Raw genomic sequence first — 17,291 nt, 5'->3', positions numbered from 1 at the left:
AACTCTGTATGGCACAGAAACAGGGCCTCAGCTCTGTGCCAGTTAGGATGACTTCTAAAGGGAATTTCAGGTCAAACTGTGCAAACAGACAGTTTGTGGGTTAGGCCATTCCACCCATGTGAATAGTGCGTGTGTCGACCTGACCTTCTAATTGGTCTAATTTCATAGGAGATACAGTGTACCTTCAACACCTCTACCAGTTGTATGTTTTTTAAGGTAAGTCAAAGGAATTTCGACTTTATTTTGAATACAACACTTGTTTGGTTCATGGTAAATTCAAACTTTTAACGGTTGTTTAAGTTAAGTTTGTTTAGTTAGGGATTGAACCTTGGATCTCAAATATTCAAAGCCAAAGTCAAATCTATGTCTCGGTCTGTGGTGTAAATGTTGACTGGTAACGTGACCACTAGATGAGGGTATTTTTACTACCATAAGTTATATAAAAAGCTTATTCACCTTGCCAACACCAGCTCAACCTTGCATTTCAGAAGAATAAATTGTGTTACTTTGCTCTTTTGAGAAAGATATTTAAAGTTTACTTAGTTATTAGGTTTTCTTTTTGTTTTTTAATACAAATCACCAAACATCACCTCCTACAACTCTGAAATGAACTACACCTTCAACAACAGTTTCTTTGCTTGCCTATGTGGATTTTTTCCTATAATTTAATCCTCGCTGTGTGCTATTTTTAACGCTGCTCTTTCGAACAGTTTCTTATACTATCCCCAGGTCTTTCCAAAAGAGTGGCAGCACAGTGCGTCCCCGGCCTGTTTGCACACCCTTGCCAAGGACGCCACTCCAGACTCTGTTTGCGTTGGCCATGTAGGGATGGACCAGTGAGACAGTCTCATCGTAGAGCGCCACTGGAGTCCATAAAATAATCTGGACCATGGGAGGGTTTCTTATGAAGAGTCACTGTTAATGTGCAAATTTGAATGTTACAAGTTTGCAAAGTAAGCAGAAGTCATATGGTTCTAGGCTGTGAGGTTTTCGAGTGTGTTCTGTTCTAGTTCTATTTTAGGTCTCTGTGATGCAGTAAGACCCAGGCCTCTGTCTTATCATATGTTTGCAGCCACTTATGCAAGCCAAGAGAGGCCCATGCAGAAGCACCAGAAAAACGTGTACAACATAAGTTTATTATCATCATCTTAAAATCCTTTGGTCAGTTTAGCACTTTGAGAGGAAACACTTTTAGTTACACAACATAAGCAGGCCACAAACCTAGTTCACTTGCTTCTTGTTTTAATACTCAACACACATGTCACAAAGTCCAATGCCTGCCACACCTTTGACCTCTTTGACCACAAACAAAGCAGACTCAAATTCAACCAAATGGTTTAGCGTTGTTTGTATTTTTGTACAGGCTTAGTTTGTAGTCTCAGTCAGGAGTCAGGGCAGAGCCTCCAAAGACTGGCATGCAGTTATAACAAGAGCTGTATGATGCATTCATGAACATGACCATACAGAGGGAGACAGAGGGAGGCACTGCATGACCTTTTACCTATTTCTCAAACACAGAATCCGTGGGAATTTTGTTTGGCTGATGACCATTGACTTTGGCGTCCAGAAAATTTAAAAATACTCTAATACAGAGATTGAACTAACTCTACAACCAATTTAGTTCATTGGTATGTGAGCTATAATTTTAAATGTATAAAATATATATTATACCTTAAACATGAATATGCGTCTTTGGAGAACAGCGAAACACTTATGCTTTTAACATTTCAGTCTGACTGCATTAACATGAACACAACACACACTGTTGTGTTCTTCTATTAAGAGTGTTTTTTAAACTTCCTATAAGTTATCTGTCCTTTTCCTTTGTATCTACCTGCGTTGCAACAACAAAATTTCCCCATGTGTGGACAATAAAGGAATATCTTATCTTATCTTAACCTCAGGTACACAAACAGTCATTGCTGTTGTATTCTCTGTGTGACCAGGGTTTTGATGTTGTCTTTTACTCAAAGGTGAATGTGTTCTCAATTGTGTTGTTACAGAGCAAGTTGCCTAGCACCTGGTAACTGTATCGGGCGAAACCGTACCTCTTTAGAAAGGCAGCCCTGACCGTTCATGACTTATGCTCACACGAGACTAGCACATAGCAATTATATAATAATAAGACTACTGCGTTTAGATTAAACCCAGGTGTCCTTGGTGGAATCCTTTGCAGCCCTGCGTTCAAGTCATTCAACCACACCAACATGTCATAAATGCCAAGGACATTCCTTACCATTTTGCTGAATCCTTAACACACACACACACACACACACACACACATGTAAATATATGATTATTTTCAATATGCTGTATTCAAAGTTTCAAACCACTATGATACAGGCAGAACTATGTCAAAGTTTTAACTTGATATGCATAGGACGTCCCATCGTCAGCCATCATTTTTAACATCATATTAGAGATAAAAATGTTATGTTTTATTGCCTTAAACTGTTAAGTGGCAAAACGCATAAGGCAGAGGACTGAATATCTGAAAACATTATACTTGACTCACGTTACTTAACCTGATCACAGATCAGATTACCATCCCCCACATTGCTGTTACAGTGTAGCAGAGGTGAAAGTACAAGGCTGATCGGGGATCAGTCTTTGGCTAAAGTCTTCCTTTCCATCTGTGTTTACAGTGCCTGTCGCCCTGCCCCCACTCTGTTGCCTGGATCCTGAGCTTGGATCTTGTGTAATATTGCAATTGGCTGCTTTATTCGTTGTGGGCGGAGAAAGGCGTGGCTTGAAGTATTGTGATCTCACAATCAGCTGTTTTGTGCGCTCTACATTCTGATCCGAGGATCAGCTGGAGGCAGCAATAAACAAATCTGCAATCGTGAAGTGGAAGAAAAGGAAACAAAGCTGCAGATGTTCTGAAAGAGTGTAAAATATTTACACGAAGCCCTTCTTCTAAGAAGAAAGCCTTTTATTTTTGTAACATAGTGTTTTAACTAGGCTACCTCAAGTACAGGCTATCTAAAGCTATGCTTTAAGAGTTCTTATTTATTGGCTATTTTGTGTCACATCGTTTACAACTTGAAAGAATATTGCAAAGGCAGGTAAGAACCTTTTTTATTGTGCTTCATACTTCAGTGTGTTTTCAGCAATCAAATTACACCTGTCATCACAGGCTCCTTTCGGTGTCTTTTCACCAAACAATGCAAATAAACACAACACTTTGACGTTCCTTAGCTGGTTATTACACGGGTAACGAAAATTGTAGCTTAATAACTTGTGCATCGTTATTGATGGTACTGCTTTGTTTCATTGGGGTGCACATTAATGTAGCCTGTTTGTTTTCGACGCCCCATAATGGAAAAAAGGAAGATAAATAGATTCTCGTTCGTGTTTCTCTATACTGCATGACCCTTTGCTCTTCGATTTGCACCAAATGCTGATGTGGAGTCCAAGTCATGGCGGATGTTGATCTTGTTTTTTTCCCTCTGAAGCAGACGGATGAAGGATACATTGCTGGCAGTTTATGCCCACCCGCTTCAAGTGGAAGCTTATTCGTCTCACCGTGTTATAACCTGTCTAACTCTTGATAAACGCTCACAGAATGGAGTTATTCCCCGTCTATTTAGGCCTATGTGTGTTGCCTACTGCTGTTTAACCAACTGTCATTGCTCTGACCCTTCGTCTGCAGAGCTTACGCGGATAAATCACGTAAACCTGGATATCCCACGCAATGCCTTAGCCGTGGACGACGCTATGTGTTATATTCTCGGGGCATCAAATCCAAATGTCCTAGATTGTGAAAACCAGACGGCTTTCATAACCTTGTTTAATGGAGTAGCCTATATTCTAGCAAGACACACTGAACAACACAGCCACAAAACCTCGACGTTATTAAAGCTCAGTTGCAATAACGTCGCATACACAGCCTTTGGTCTCTTTCCGATGCCAAAATAATGCTTAATTCTCGCCTTCCCAATCGAGGCTCTTTTTTTTCTCCCTGGTCCAAGCTGAAGCCCTCTCTGTAGCGTCAATGACAAGCGCCTTACGTCATGAGCGTCTTGTTTTCATTCCACAAGGCCCCGCCCACAACGCTCCGCCTTTCCTGCTGGAGCCTATTTAAAACACCAGGCCTCAGACGCGTAGGATCCGGTCCACAGCGTTATAAAATAGTCGGTTATATATTATCTTCTTGCCAATGGTGTCTGTTGCTTTGCAGGCGCACGGACCAGATATCTATTGGAAGTGAATAGGAAATTGAGTCAAAAGGCTACGTTAAGATGGCTTGTACGTCACAGAGTTATTATAGCCAACAACAAAGTGCCTGTGAAGTCTATAGGGAAATGCCATGTCTCCTGCCGTGTTTGTTTTCCCTTAACCCCTTGGAATAATTCCCAGCTAATTTTATCTAGATGTGACCCCCCATGTTAAACTGAAGCTGTTTCTGAACCCTTTTGTGAAGCTGAGACTTAGTGGTTTTGGCCTGATATGCTCTTATATTATAAATGGTCACAAGCTCTGCACCGAATATCAGAGTTTAGATTCTGCCTAGATTTTCTTTGGTAAATGTAACGAGTAAATCTGGTGTCTGGGACGGATGGTCTGATCGACAGTAGCTGGGGTGTTTGTTTGGTTTACTTTAAAAGCTGAAGCTAATTTAACTGAAATTAGATTTAGAGACTTTTATGAAGTAAACACTGGAAATAAGCTTAACAGTTTTTATCAGATGGTAAGCAAAAAGGAAGTCATTTCATTTCATCCACTTATTTATTCATGGTTTCTAATGATGAAAAAGCACTTTAAATAAAATTTAAAAAAAATCCCCTCAAAAGTCAGAAAAAACTCTAATCAAACCGAAAACCATCATAAGTAAGACACATTTGTATTTATTTAGTTTCTTTTACACATCTCCCACCTTTGTCAAACCACTTTTTATCACCTCCTCCACTTCTGCTGCCTGTCCATCTGTCAGGACAGGGTGCTGATAACTGCTCCAGGGGGAAGGGGCCATTGGCATTGTCCTGCCCCACCAGCAAATAATTAAAACCTTTTCTTAAGGGAAACTTGACATGACTAGACAGCTTCTGGACAATGCTTACTGTTCACTGTTTACTTTCGTAGCATTCAATTTTTGTAATTTTTTTTAGACTAACACTTCTCTTTATTTGTCCCCTTAGGCTTTTGTGTTGACGAGAAACCAAGTGAAACCTTAAATTTGCACTACTACTGAAGCCTCCCTCAAGGTCCAGCAAAGGACTTCCAGTGAAGACCAAGAGACAAAACGCAAATACGATTTTCAAAGGCAGCTACAGCTTTTTTCCCATTTAACAACCTTCCGATACATCAAATAGTCATGTTTCAACGCTTGAGCAACCTTCTTTTTGGGGATGTGGAGGAAGTTGCTGCTGAGATCAATGGACCCAACCCCTGTGTGACAGAGGCGGATGAAGAGGGCTGGATGATTGTCAACCTTCCTGGTGAGTGACAGAATATGACTGGTGTTATAGAGGCTAAGGAAGTGAAAGGCTTAGTGAGTTCCCTTGGAAATGACATTTATGAGTGGATGGAGGAGCCAAAACAACATAGATGTGGAGGTCATTTAGGTATGACAAATGCCAAATTCAATTTTTTCAAATGGGGCTCATGCTCTGTTCTGATTCAGAGAGTAAACTTAACTAATGATATGATTTTTTTTTTTTTCATTTTCTTTACCCCTTTACCCTCTTTCTCTCCTCTAATGTTTAAAACATCCTTTTATATATCCCCACACTTGTATGTGTGCGTGTGCGCATGTGGTTCCTCTGAAAATTGCTCCACCTACTTTCAATTTATATAAATTATCCAATACATTTATATATTATCATCCCTTCCAACATGTTGTTTTTGGTCCTTTTCATCCCGCTCATCTCTCTTTGCCTTTGCTCACTGTGTTCAGTAGAGGCTGAGTGCATGGTGCAGGTGGAAGATGAGAACCCCCCACTGTCTGTACAATCATTTCCAAACAGTCAGTTAATTAATACAGACTCAGACTTCAGAACTGATGGCTCCGCCACAATCCCAAACACACTTTGCAAGCGGCGCAGGACACATAAAGGTCGCTCAAGGAGAACAGCTGACACTACTTCACAATGTAGTACTAGTCCATCAGACCTGAGTGTCACAACACGTGGAACTGTTTGCAGAGGGACCAGAGGGTCTCTGCCCTCCTCCACCCCATCCGTGTCCCCTGGCTCTCGGGGCGAGTGTGGAGGCAGTGGGGGTAGTAGGACAGGTTCAGAGAGAGGCTGTATGGATGAGAGCTGGTTTGTCACCCCTCCCCCATGTTTCACTGCAGAGGGAGCCACCACTGAGGCCAGTCCCATGGAGGACCTGCTCATCGAACATCCCAGCATGTCTGTCTATGTGTCCCAGAATAGCACCGGCATCGTGTCCAGCAGCAACTTACCAGTGGTGAGAGAGGACAGCACAGCTAGCCTGGTGGGCAGCATGAGGTAAAACTAAACACAAACTCATATTCATAATATGTTTTACGAGGGCCTGTCTGGGCACTATTCATTTTTTATTTTTTGCAGCAGAGTGATGGAGTCAGCATTCCCCGCCACCTGCACCACACTGCCCACCAGAGTGAGCCGTGGGGCGGCCACCCAGGCAGGAGCCCTGGCCAAGGTCACTCAAATGGCCCGGGTTCAGCGCAGCAAAGCCCGCATTGAGAGACGCCGCCTTGGACGCAATCACATTCAACGCCAAAATCGTACTAGGGAGCAGGTTCCTCGTCATGCAGCTCATGTTAGAAATGGCTTTCTTCACCAGCCCTGCAAGCGTAACCTCTGCCATTAAGCCCTGCAGCCACTAGGTGGTGGTGTTTACTCTGAGGGCATTAGCAAGTATTTGCAAGACACAATTGAAGTTGTTAATCCAGTGGTTTTCATTCTATATTTATCTGGAAACTAGACATTTAATTTGAATTTGTAAAACAAACATTATAGTAAGCCCTCTTATAGCAGATCTCCCTAAACCACCTCCTGTGGAATCCAAACTAAAATCTACTTATAAGAAAGTGATATATTTAAACAAATATATTTCCTATATACATACTAAATAGTCTTCTTTATTTCATTTTAGGCATGTATTTTGAATCACAGATGCGACATTTAGAACAAAAACAAGCAACAAAAAGATTTCACTTTGGTCTGATTGACACCGTTTTCTGGTGGAAATGAGACTCTGATTGTGTTAAATTTAAGAACTATGGCTTTTTGTGACAGTGAGGGATACTTTTAAATTTGCCTGCACAATAACTCTTAAGGCAAAAAGGCAAACCAAATTATGTATTTTTGTTCACATTCAGAAGGATATGAGACTAAAGAGTTAAGAGCTGGATTTACTGATTTAAAGGAAGAGGTTTGAAATGAGATGGATCATAGAAAGAGATGTTTTACCCCAAGCTTGAAAACCTTTTTACAAAATATGATCAATAACTTTATTATTTGTATCCTATGTTTGCTTGTTTTATCTTGGGGTTTTGAGGTGTGCTTTGAAGTAATTGTAAGTGCAGAGCAGTATCTAATGTTAAATTTGCTGTCTATTACACTTTCCACCCAAAATGTTACCATCAGACAAAGAGAAAGTAGGCATAAAAATGTAGAAACTGCATGCATTTGTAAGGATCCTAAGCAAAGTGCCCAGCACGGGTGTCATGTCCATCTGAAATGTGCTGTGACTGAATACAAGAGCAGTAGTGATAATCAGACTGCATCTAACACAAATATGTTCAAATGTCTCATCAATGCCCCCCCTACTCACTAAAAAGTGCTTGTATTTTCTTAAACATCACCTTGCCGTATCTTTACCATCCAGTTTAAACTGTGCCCACTCAAAGGTCTAATTTATGTATTCAAAACAATAGTAAAAATAATGGTGCTTATGTGTATACTAAAGTTTGTAAATTATGTGAGACATGGATGTTTGCACTGTCATATTTTTGTGTGTTTTAGCAGTGTGCTGTGTGCTCGTATTTGTTTCTTTGTGATTTTATTTTTGTTTGACTCAAACTGTGTGAAAAGGATTTATGATACATTTATTACTAGAAAATCCTTTAAAATATACAGATATTGATCATTCCCCCCCCTCGTTAAATATATATTTCCAATAGCTAAACATAGACTATAAAAAATAATTAGTGCTATTACAATTCTCTCTTAAAAAGCCTCCCAGGACTCAAGTCCACTAAGTTATATGTCTGATGGGTTTGCCTCACTTATGTGTTAATTTTCAAGTCAAAGTGGTGTCTTTTCCCCAAATCCTAAAACAGCACTAGCAGATGACGACGTGCCATAGACAACACTGCCCCCAGAGGGTCTGATTAGCACAGCACCCACTTTTTGAACACTGAGGAGGATACATGGTGTTTAACATTTTGTGTGGGTAATGAGTGTATGTGTCTTTATTTTGAAAATCAATGTATTTAATGTCATTCGAGTATTTAGGAATATTGAAAATAAAATCTGAATGATTACTTTAATTATATAGTCAGTAAAGGAAACTTTAGTTGTAGGTGCTGAGACAAGATAACTGATAGCTGTGCTTTGATAACAGAAAGATACAATGATTGTGCACACCTCAGTCACTTTAGAGCAACTCCAGTTTGAGTCTAGTTTTATTTTATTTTATTTGTTACTAAACAAATATGTTCTCTGTATGGTGTGTGTTAATGAATGGTGTAGGGAATGGGGTCACTGTGTTTTATGCTTATCTGATTTAAGAGGTGTGGACAAAACATGTGAGGCAGAGGATAGTTGATAAATGTGTCATGAAATGACAATATGAAATGCTTGTGTCCTCCCATATACAGTAGTTGCTTGAGCTGTTCACCAATAGGATGTTTTCAAGATTTTGAATGTCTGGGAAGAATCATTTATGTTGTGGTCTGACTTAAAGGCAGCTTCATAGACTTGGGATTTGCCCAGTTACATCTAAATTAGTACACCTTTCCCCATAAAAGCTATATACAAACTAAATTGGTGTATCTGATTATGTATGGTGATTGTGCCTTTCACTATTTCTGCATGGTTTTTGTGATGTACTGGCTTTTCCATCCCCTACAAGTTGGTGTGTGACCGTAAATATACGGTCTATGGTCCACTGACAGGCAAGACCTATGCAAGAACAAACAGATGAGGTTTCCGTCATTCATTCAAAGAACATTGGTACCCGCCAAAAAACAAAACAAAAAAACAATAACAACAATAAATCCTCAGGCTTAATCCTGAATCTTGTGTCATTATTCATTTGTATGGATTTGGGATCAAGTATGATTTCTGCTTTGGGTAGACTAGTCTCTATGTAAAAACTCAGTCTAGTTTGTGCATATACACGCCCTATGACCACATTGGGAGCATGCCAAGAGTGTATCAAACATTTAGTATAAAGTATAAAGTATGTAGTATGTGGATAGGCCTGATAGTCCAATAGCCAATCTAAAAATAACAGCACATTTAATTGAACCAAACAAAGGACGTTCACCTGGAGGAAAATTAGACCAAGACGTAAATGGGAGGGGCAGAATGAAGAAATTTAAGCCTGGAAGCCTGTTGTTATAAAACTTGACTGGAACCTGTTTATCTGCTTGCTAACGTAACACTAAGTTACTAGGAACTGAATTTGTAGGTTACCTGGTCAGAACTGCACCTATTCAGACATGTCAAGAGTTTAAATAAGGTTGTGTCAGACTATCTAGTGGAGTCTATGCCTATATCAGAGTCAGAGAGGAGTCTGTGCCTATATCAGACTGTGCCTATATCAGACTATCTGGAGGAGTCTATGCCTATATCAGAGTCAGAGAGGAGTCTGTGCCTATATCAGACTATGTGGAGGAGTCTATGCCTATATCAGAGTCAGAGAGGAGTCTGTGCCTATATCAGACTGTTCCTATATCAGACTATCTGGAGGAGTCTATGCCTATATCAGAGTCAGAGAGGAGTCTGTGCCTATATCAGACTATGTGGAGGAGTCTATGCCTATATCAGAGTCAGAGAGGAGTCTGTGCCTATATCAGACTATCTGGAGGAGTCTATGCCTATATCAGAGTCAGAGAGGAGTCTGTGCCTATATCAGACTATCTGGAGGAGTCTATGCCTATATCAGAGTCAGAGAGGAGTCTGTGCCTATATCAGACTATCTGGAGGAGTCTATGCCTATATCAGAGTCAGAGAGGAGTCTGTGCCTATATCAGACTATCTGGAGGAGTCTATGCCTATATCAGAGTCAGAGAGGAGTCTGTGCCTATATCAGACTATCTGGAGGAGTCTATGCCTATATCAGAGTCAGAGAGGAGTCTGTGCCTATATCAGACTATCTGGAGGAGTCTGAGCCTGTATCAGACTATCCCATGTGTAATATGGGGAAACACTGTGGTAAGTCTATATCACAATATAAATTACAGCTCATGTTAGGACTTAGGATGGAATCAAATCCGCCATGTTTCTTGTTTTTTACATCGTCGGTCCATGGATCTATTATATCATTGTCAGCCAGGCACGGTCAGGTGTACTGAATGTCTTCCATTCCATTGGCTTAAGTCCCCCACGTGACCGAGTGAGCCCAGTTCTCATACATCCTGGTAAATCTCCACCCGTTCAACCATCTCTGGTGCTACCGCTGGCAACACTGACTACCGATACCTCTCGCGTCTACGCAGTTATCTATCAGGGTATTCGGCGATGGTAAGTAATACAGATTTTTAATGTGTTGACTATTTTTGGCCAAGTGTTAAGTGACATGTTTAGACTAGCGTGTGTCGCCATGTTTACCATGCAAATATTGGGTTAGATCCATGATTTGCGGTCGGCGAGATCCTCTAATTATTTGCGGAAGTGACTAAAAACGGTTACAATTATTATTATTATTATTATACAAAATATTGTTACTTTTATTTAATGTGTCTTTTTCCACACAATGTGACAATTTAGATGCCTTTTAAAGGAATCATACTCATGTCTGTTAAAAACAATTGTCGTCTGCAGGTGGATGCTTAGATTGAAACCGCATCATCATTGGAGCCACTCAACCAGATCTGCTTTACAAATGTTGACATTCCTTTGTGATGGTTTTGGTCAACGTTGAAGAAATTAGCAAGATTAAGGCTGCATGATTTATTGCTCCCACGGTATTGCAATACATTGTAATTTAGTCACTATGTGAATTCACATTGAGATTTTCATACATTGAGATTAGGTTTCTTAACTTCAGGCAACCATGCAAAGCCCAGGGGCTGATGTTGTGTCAGGCTATTCCACTGGGAGTGTGGCAGGTAAAGGGCTCAGCCCAGAGACAAATTTGGGGAGTGCCTATTCACCAGTGGATTACATGAGCATCACAAGTTTTCCCAAACTACCAGAGGATGATGTTCTCTCTGGAGAAAATGTTCTGAAATCTCACAAAGAAGATGACAACGTTCTCAGTGAGCAAGACACTGGTAAGTCACTTGATTTTCATCATCTTTGTTGGGTGCACACAAGAGAAATACTGTTGCCCAGTGTTAGCCACTGGGTACAAGAAACTCTATCTATTGTGACAGCTCCGAGTCAGAATAAAATTTTGTTAGGAAGGGCATCTTGTGTAAAGTCTTGACATGTGCCAAATAAATTGGTTGCACACTATTAGATATTCTTCTCTGGAAAGCACTGAAGGGAAAAGCTGGTTCGAAAGTCTTGTAAACAATATTTTACCAAGCAGTCATGTTTAAACGGACAACTACTACACTTTAGTAAATACAGAGACATTGTAGACCTAATGACTAGTTTTGGGGATAGACTTTGGGGATAGTGACAGAAGGGTAACACTCGACATCAAGTATGTGAACTAAAGTAAAAAAAAAATTACGTTACTTAATTACGTTTAATTCCAATATGTTTGGATTGATTCTGCTGTACTTACTTGTGGTGTGTGTGTCTCTTATGTCCCAGATCCAGACCTGTTCTTGAAGTCGGCTCATCTCCAGCGCCTCCCCTCCTCTGCGTCAGATATTGGCCCTCATGGGGAAGGTATTTTTAGGGAGACCACCACAGACCCATTTACTCAGGAGTGTGCCTGCCAGCGGGATGGACTCACTGTCATAATTACAGCCTGTCTCACCTTTGCTACCGCAGTCACTATTGCCCTCATTGTCCAGATCAACTTTGGGGACCCCCAGGTATGTAACCTCAGAATTCAAGACCATGCTATATAAATAGTAAAGATAAGGAACATAGAGTTGCTGGTCAAGAGGTCTAGACGGAAGAAAAGGAAAGAAAAGCATTGAATATTTTCAGAGATTATTATTTTACTTTGTATTAAAAAAAAGAGGTTGCCAAAGAGGGGAAAGATGGGAGGTGGTTTGTTTACTAGAGCCTCCTGAAAAGAGAATAGCAGAAAACAAAGATGAATGACAAAGATATTGTTCAAGGTGTTGTAAAAAGTTGCCAAAACCGCTGTTCAATTTGTTTTGAGATTAGGTCTTTAACCAAGGAGCAGTAGTGACGGATGTTGCCAAGTGCACCTCTCTTGGATTAGAAGTCTTGGAAAAGCAGGGGTCCAGTGTGGATGCTGCTATTGCTGCTGCTTTGTGTTTGGGTGTTGTCCATCCACACACTTCTGGTATAGGCGGGTAGGTATTAAGATTTATAATTTATATCTTTTTAATGACATTTTAAAATGTGCTGTTTGTTTTATGCAGTGGGGGTGTTATGTTGGTGCATGAAATACGCAAAAATGAGACGAGAGTGATTGACTTCAGAGAGACAGCCCCCTCAACTATAACAGAAACTATGCTTCAAACCACTCTGGATGCCAAAGTAAATCCTGTTTTCATTATATTTTCTTAAAGCATAAAACAATTGTCCTCAATATGCATTTCCACCTTCCACTATAGCCTGGGCTGTTGGTGGGAGTTCCTGGTATGCTCAGTGGGATGAATCAAGCTCATCAGTTATATGGAAGGTAACTTGATCCGATTTCAACTCGGATAATTGATTAACAGATTATATTCTGTTCATTTGTTGAAAAATAGCCTCATTTGCATGCTTGGTTTTATTGAACATTGTTTCAATAGCTATTTAAAGTAGTAGCAATGTTGCACCACTATAATTATGGGCACTGTGTGGAATCCATCTGATCGTCCGGAGACTACTAAATTACTTACTTCATCCCCTTGTGTGCTCATTAGACGGTCAAATAGTGTTGTCTTGATGTTTTTTTTTTTTTTTTTTTTTTAAATATATCTTCTGTTTAATTCCAGACTGCCATGGAAAGATGTAGTGACCATGGCAGCTGATGTTGCCAGAAATGGATTTAATGTTACTCACGAGCTTGGTAAGTATTTTGTACTTTTGTAGTAAGTGTAGGAGTTTAAATGCATGATTCAGGCATGAGATGTGGCATTTGTGTTCATTGTGTAATTTGCTGTGGCTCAGGCATAATGTATGTATAATAATTAGAAAATCTGACCTGAAAGTGTCTTTTTAGCCAAAGCTCTGGCTGATGCCAAGAACCAGAACATGTCCAAGGCATTTGAGGATTTGTTTTTCCCAAATGGTCTGGCCCCTATCGCTGGGGTGTTTGGCAGAAGGATGGACTTGGCTGCAGTCTTGGATGCAGTTGCAGCAAAGGGCATATCTGAGTTCTATAGTGGGAACCTCTCACAAGAAATAGTCGATGCGGTAAGATTCTATGATAAGCTCATTTAGCACTTTGCCTCTGTCTAAATGTTTTACTTTTGTTCAACAATCCATACCAGTATAACATGGTAAACATTGCTACTCAATTTAGAATTTGATTATTTACCTTCTCTTGCCCAGGTGCAAGAGAAAGGTGGTGTGCTCGATGTAAAAGACTTGGATCAATATAGCACAGTTTTGCGGAAACCAGCTGAGATATTTTATCAAGGTAAATACTAATCCTAATAAAACTATTAGAAGAATCGTTTTTTTATTTATGTATTTATTATTAGTTTTGTATTAAAAATCCAATACATGCATAAAAACAGTTATTATTACTATAATAACAAAAACAAAATTATTGGTGCTAAAAAATGGAGAATGCTGAAATAAAAGCTTCCCCCTTCCTCATACATACTTCAGTTGTATGTCAAAATGTAAACTCAATATCTCTCGCTGATCTTGAAGGACATCATGTGATGGCATCTCCAGCTCCACATGCTGGTATTGCCTTGATCACTGCTTTGAACATTTTGGAAGGCTACAATATTACCAATCAACTTTCTAGACGGAGCACATTTCATTGGATTGCAGAGGTACCTTAATTAACCAACAAAACTATAAAAATATGAATCATTGTTTTAACATTTTACTTCTCCTTTCAGTCTATTAAAATAGCTCTGGCAATGGCTAGTGAGATCGGGGACCCCATGTTCGACACTAATGTCTCTGAAATTGTTGCCAAGATGTTGAGGTAAGTATTTGGCCGTGACGTCCATTTTTCCAATCTCACTTTATATTACTTTCTAAATATTTTTTTTCATACTCGTACAACATTTCTTCTATAAATTACATATACTTTAGAATTTCTTTTTCAACATTTTCTAGAATATGTTTCTTGTGTCTGAGGCAGTTGATAATGGTGTAGGCATAAAGCTGCATACATACACTCTTTACTAAAATTACGTCTTTTATTTCTACTTCAAATTAAAAAAAAAGCATAAACTATGGCAGTAACTTAAATTATATAATTAGATGTAGCTTCGGTGTGTTTAATACCTTCCTTTTTTTCGTTACATTTTCCAAGTAAACCACAGGCTTCACAGTTTCGAGAGATGATTGATGATTCCCAGACATTTCCTGCTGATCATTACACCCAAACATTCACGTTGGAAGAAGGAGCCGGAGCTGCGCAAGTCGTGGTGATGGGACCGGATGACGTTATTGTGTCTGTTATGAGGTCAGCTATAACTACTTGATATTAATTCTTTAGAGGTGCTTATCCATTTAGCAGAAATAACTCTATCTATATACTGTATACTAAATAAATAAAGTATTGACACTATTGTGCAGAGTTTTGCACCGCCTCACAAAAATTGAAAGTCTCCCCTACCAAATTATGCATCATTTATAGCAGGGGTGGGCAATTATTTTCCTCCGAGGGCCATATTCAAATCCAGACAAGTAGCGGAGGGCCGGCCCGCATCATCTATGTCATCTTTGTCATCTTTATTAAGGATACAAGTGCAGACAGATGTTACAGACAGTTAAAAAATACAAACTAAAATCTTTCTAGGGGCCAGATTAAAACATGCCGAGGGCCACATCTTGCCCCCGGGGCCTAAATTTTACTTGGCATGTTTGGCGGGCCGGATCATAAAGACAAACGGGCCGTATGTGGCACGCGGGCCGTAGTTTGCCCAGGTCTGATTTACAGTGTATAGTGTGTAAAAATAGTAGCATATTTAGTAACACAATATTTATATATATGTTCTTTTCAGCTCTCTAAACAGACCTTTTGGCAGTGGCATATTGACTACCTCCGGAATACTCTTAAACAGCCAGATTTTGGACTTCTCTTGGCCCAATAAAACGAACAGCTCCACACCAAACCCAGTAATTATACTTTTTTTTTTTGTGCTAACATATCTAACATAATACCAAAAAATAACACATATTACGTAACACCAAGTACTTTAAACGTAACCTTTAACTCCCTTGTGTGGCAATACTCGTTAAGTTACTCCAAACTGTTTTTTTATTAATGATATTCTTCATCATATTCACTTAGTTTTTTCTTTGTTGCAGCATAACAGTCTTCAGCCTGGTAAGAGGCCACTGTCCTTCCTTATGCCCACAGTGGTGAGGCCCGCTGTGGGACTCTGTGGAACATATGTGGCTACCGGATCTTCTAATGGAGAAAAGGCACTCAGTGGAATTACACAGGTGAGTTGTTTTATGCAATAACAAACTTTGTCACCAAATAAAGTGTTTTACTTATTTCCCATGCATTCATTTACAGTTTGGTATGATTTATATTTATAATTTGAGTTGAGTTTTCAATTCCTTTTTTTGGAGACATTTTTGTATTCAACATGCTTCAAATTGTGTGTGCTTCAGGTGCTGTTGAATATATTGTCTTCACGTAACAATATGAGTGACAGTTTGGCTTATGGAAGACTCCACCCACAGCTGCAGCCAAACACCTTGTTGGTTGATTGTAAGTTATTTTATTTATTTATAATATTTTCATCCAGTTACACAGAGCAAAAATCTGTGAAATCTTTCTGTTGGAATGAACCATCCATTTTCCATCCATCCATTTTCTACCGCTTGTTCCCTTTCGGGGTCGCGGGTGACTGGAGCCTATCCCAGTGACTTCGGGCCTTAGGCGGGGTACACCCTGGACAGTGGCCAACTTGTCGCAGGGCCAACAGTTGGAATGAACCCTTTATCATATTAGTAATTGCACCTTATGGCGCAACCCCAAGTGGAAACTATGAAAACAAAATGTAATCTTAAAAGTAGATGCGTTCGTGTTTAGCTGCGCCTCGCCTGGATGATCGACTAAAGTTGAAGCGTCCAGTGACGGCATAGAACCATAGAACCGTGCAGACCAAAAGGGTTCAACCGGAAACTGTATTGTCTATCGACATCGATCGGACCTGCACAGGTTTTGCTTATCCCGTACGTGCCTACGTTTCCAGACAAACAAGTCTTTGTAAAAGTGTGTGGTTTTGACTGGCCCAGTGTTACAGGTTTAAAAACTGTATAAAACTGAACCTGGGATGCTGGGATTTACTTTCATATTTTAAGACATAACCTGTTGTATCCCTTTTTGATTTATTGAAGTTGTAGGATCTGGCAACTCACTATGTATAGATATGAAATATATTATTTCATGTGCTGTATGTATTTATTAAGCATTACATGTACCCATCAACACCTTACAAAATACCCATTCCCCCTTCTAATTGTTCTCTAATTTTACAGCCGAGTTTCTGGATAAAGATGTAGAGCTTCTCCAAAATAAAGGTCACAAGGTTGAACGAATAAATCGGCTGTCATTAGTGGAAGGCACTAGACGGATCAATGACGTCATCATCGGCGTAAAGGACCCCAGAAGTGTTGATGCTTCGGCACTCAATATTGCATAGAGTTTACAGTTTGTACCATGTTTGTTTATCAATTAGAAAATGTAACCATGCCGATAACTCCCCAAATCAATGAAACTATTTTAGTAATGTATAATATAAAATTATACACATTAATTTAAAAAAGGTCACAATCACAATGTTTGTAAACATTAAAGGTCAATGTGTCCCAATATTTTCCTGCCTGCATTTAATATATTTATTG

At 39.6% G+C, this 17,291-nt stretch overlaps 2 protein-coding genes across 4 annotated transcripts; both read left to right on the top strand.

Annotated features, from left to right (window-relative positions):
* Positions 1 to 2,774: 2,774 nt before the first annotated feature.
* tp53inp2 (tumor protein p53 inducible nuclear protein 2) lies at positions 2,775 to 9,231 on the top strand. 3 transcript variants are annotated; one of them, XM_072449795.1, is made up of 4 exons: positions 2,775 to 3,065; positions 5,139 to 5,438; positions 5,900 to 6,452; positions 6,534 to 9,231. In XM_072449795.1, the coding sequence occupies exons 2-4, from the start codon at positions 5,315 to 5,317 to the stop codon at positions 6,796 to 6,798; spliced, it is 942 nt and encodes a 313-aa protein (XP_072305896.1). In that variant the 5' UTR covers positions 2,775 to 3,065; positions 5,139 to 5,314; the 3' UTR covers positions 6,799 to 9,231. The 3 variants fall into 3 exon arrangements, with proteins under 3 accessions (XP_072305896.1, XP_072305895.1, XP_072305898.1); XM_072449794.1 differs by having other exon boundaries at positions 5,897 to 6,452; XM_072449797.1 differs by having other exon boundaries at positions 2,783 to 3,065; positions 6,296 to 6,452.
* A 1,789-nt stretch (positions 9,232 to 11,020) lies between these two features.
* LOC140363304 (glutathione hydrolase 7) lies at positions 11,021 to 17,172 on the top strand. Its single transcript, XM_072449793.1, has 15 exons — positions 11,021 to 11,434; positions 11,925 to 12,151; positions 12,453 to 12,604; positions 12,674 to 12,791; positions 12,869 to 12,936; positions 13,235 to 13,308; positions 13,462 to 13,655; positions 13,794 to 13,881; positions 14,121 to 14,248; positions 14,318 to 14,406; positions 14,740 to 14,892; positions 15,434 to 15,548; positions 15,741 to 15,878; positions 16,053 to 16,152; positions 16,926 to 17,172. The coding sequence occupies exons 1-15, from the start codon at positions 11,215 to 11,217 to the stop codon at positions 17,087 to 17,089; spliced, it is 2,028 nt and encodes a 675-aa protein (XP_072305894.1). The 5' UTR covers positions 11,021 to 11,214; the 3' UTR covers positions 17,090 to 17,172.
* The last annotated feature ends 119 nt before the right edge of the window (positions 17,173 to 17,291 follow it).

The sequence above is a fragment of the Eucyclogobius newberryi genome, unplaced genomic scaffold (assembly GCF_026437365.1).
Source record: "Eucyclogobius newberryi isolate DKJ021-1_F unplaced genomic scaffold, fEucNew1.0.hap1 SCAF_17, whole genome shotgun sequence".
In the NCBI taxonomy this organism is placed as follows: domain Eukaryota; kingdom Metazoa; phylum Chordata; class Actinopteri; order Gobiiformes; family Gobiidae; genus Eucyclogobius; species Eucyclogobius newberryi.
The sequence above is the reverse complement of the archived record's forward strand: the minus strand, read 5'-3'. Positions and strand labels throughout refer to the sequence as shown.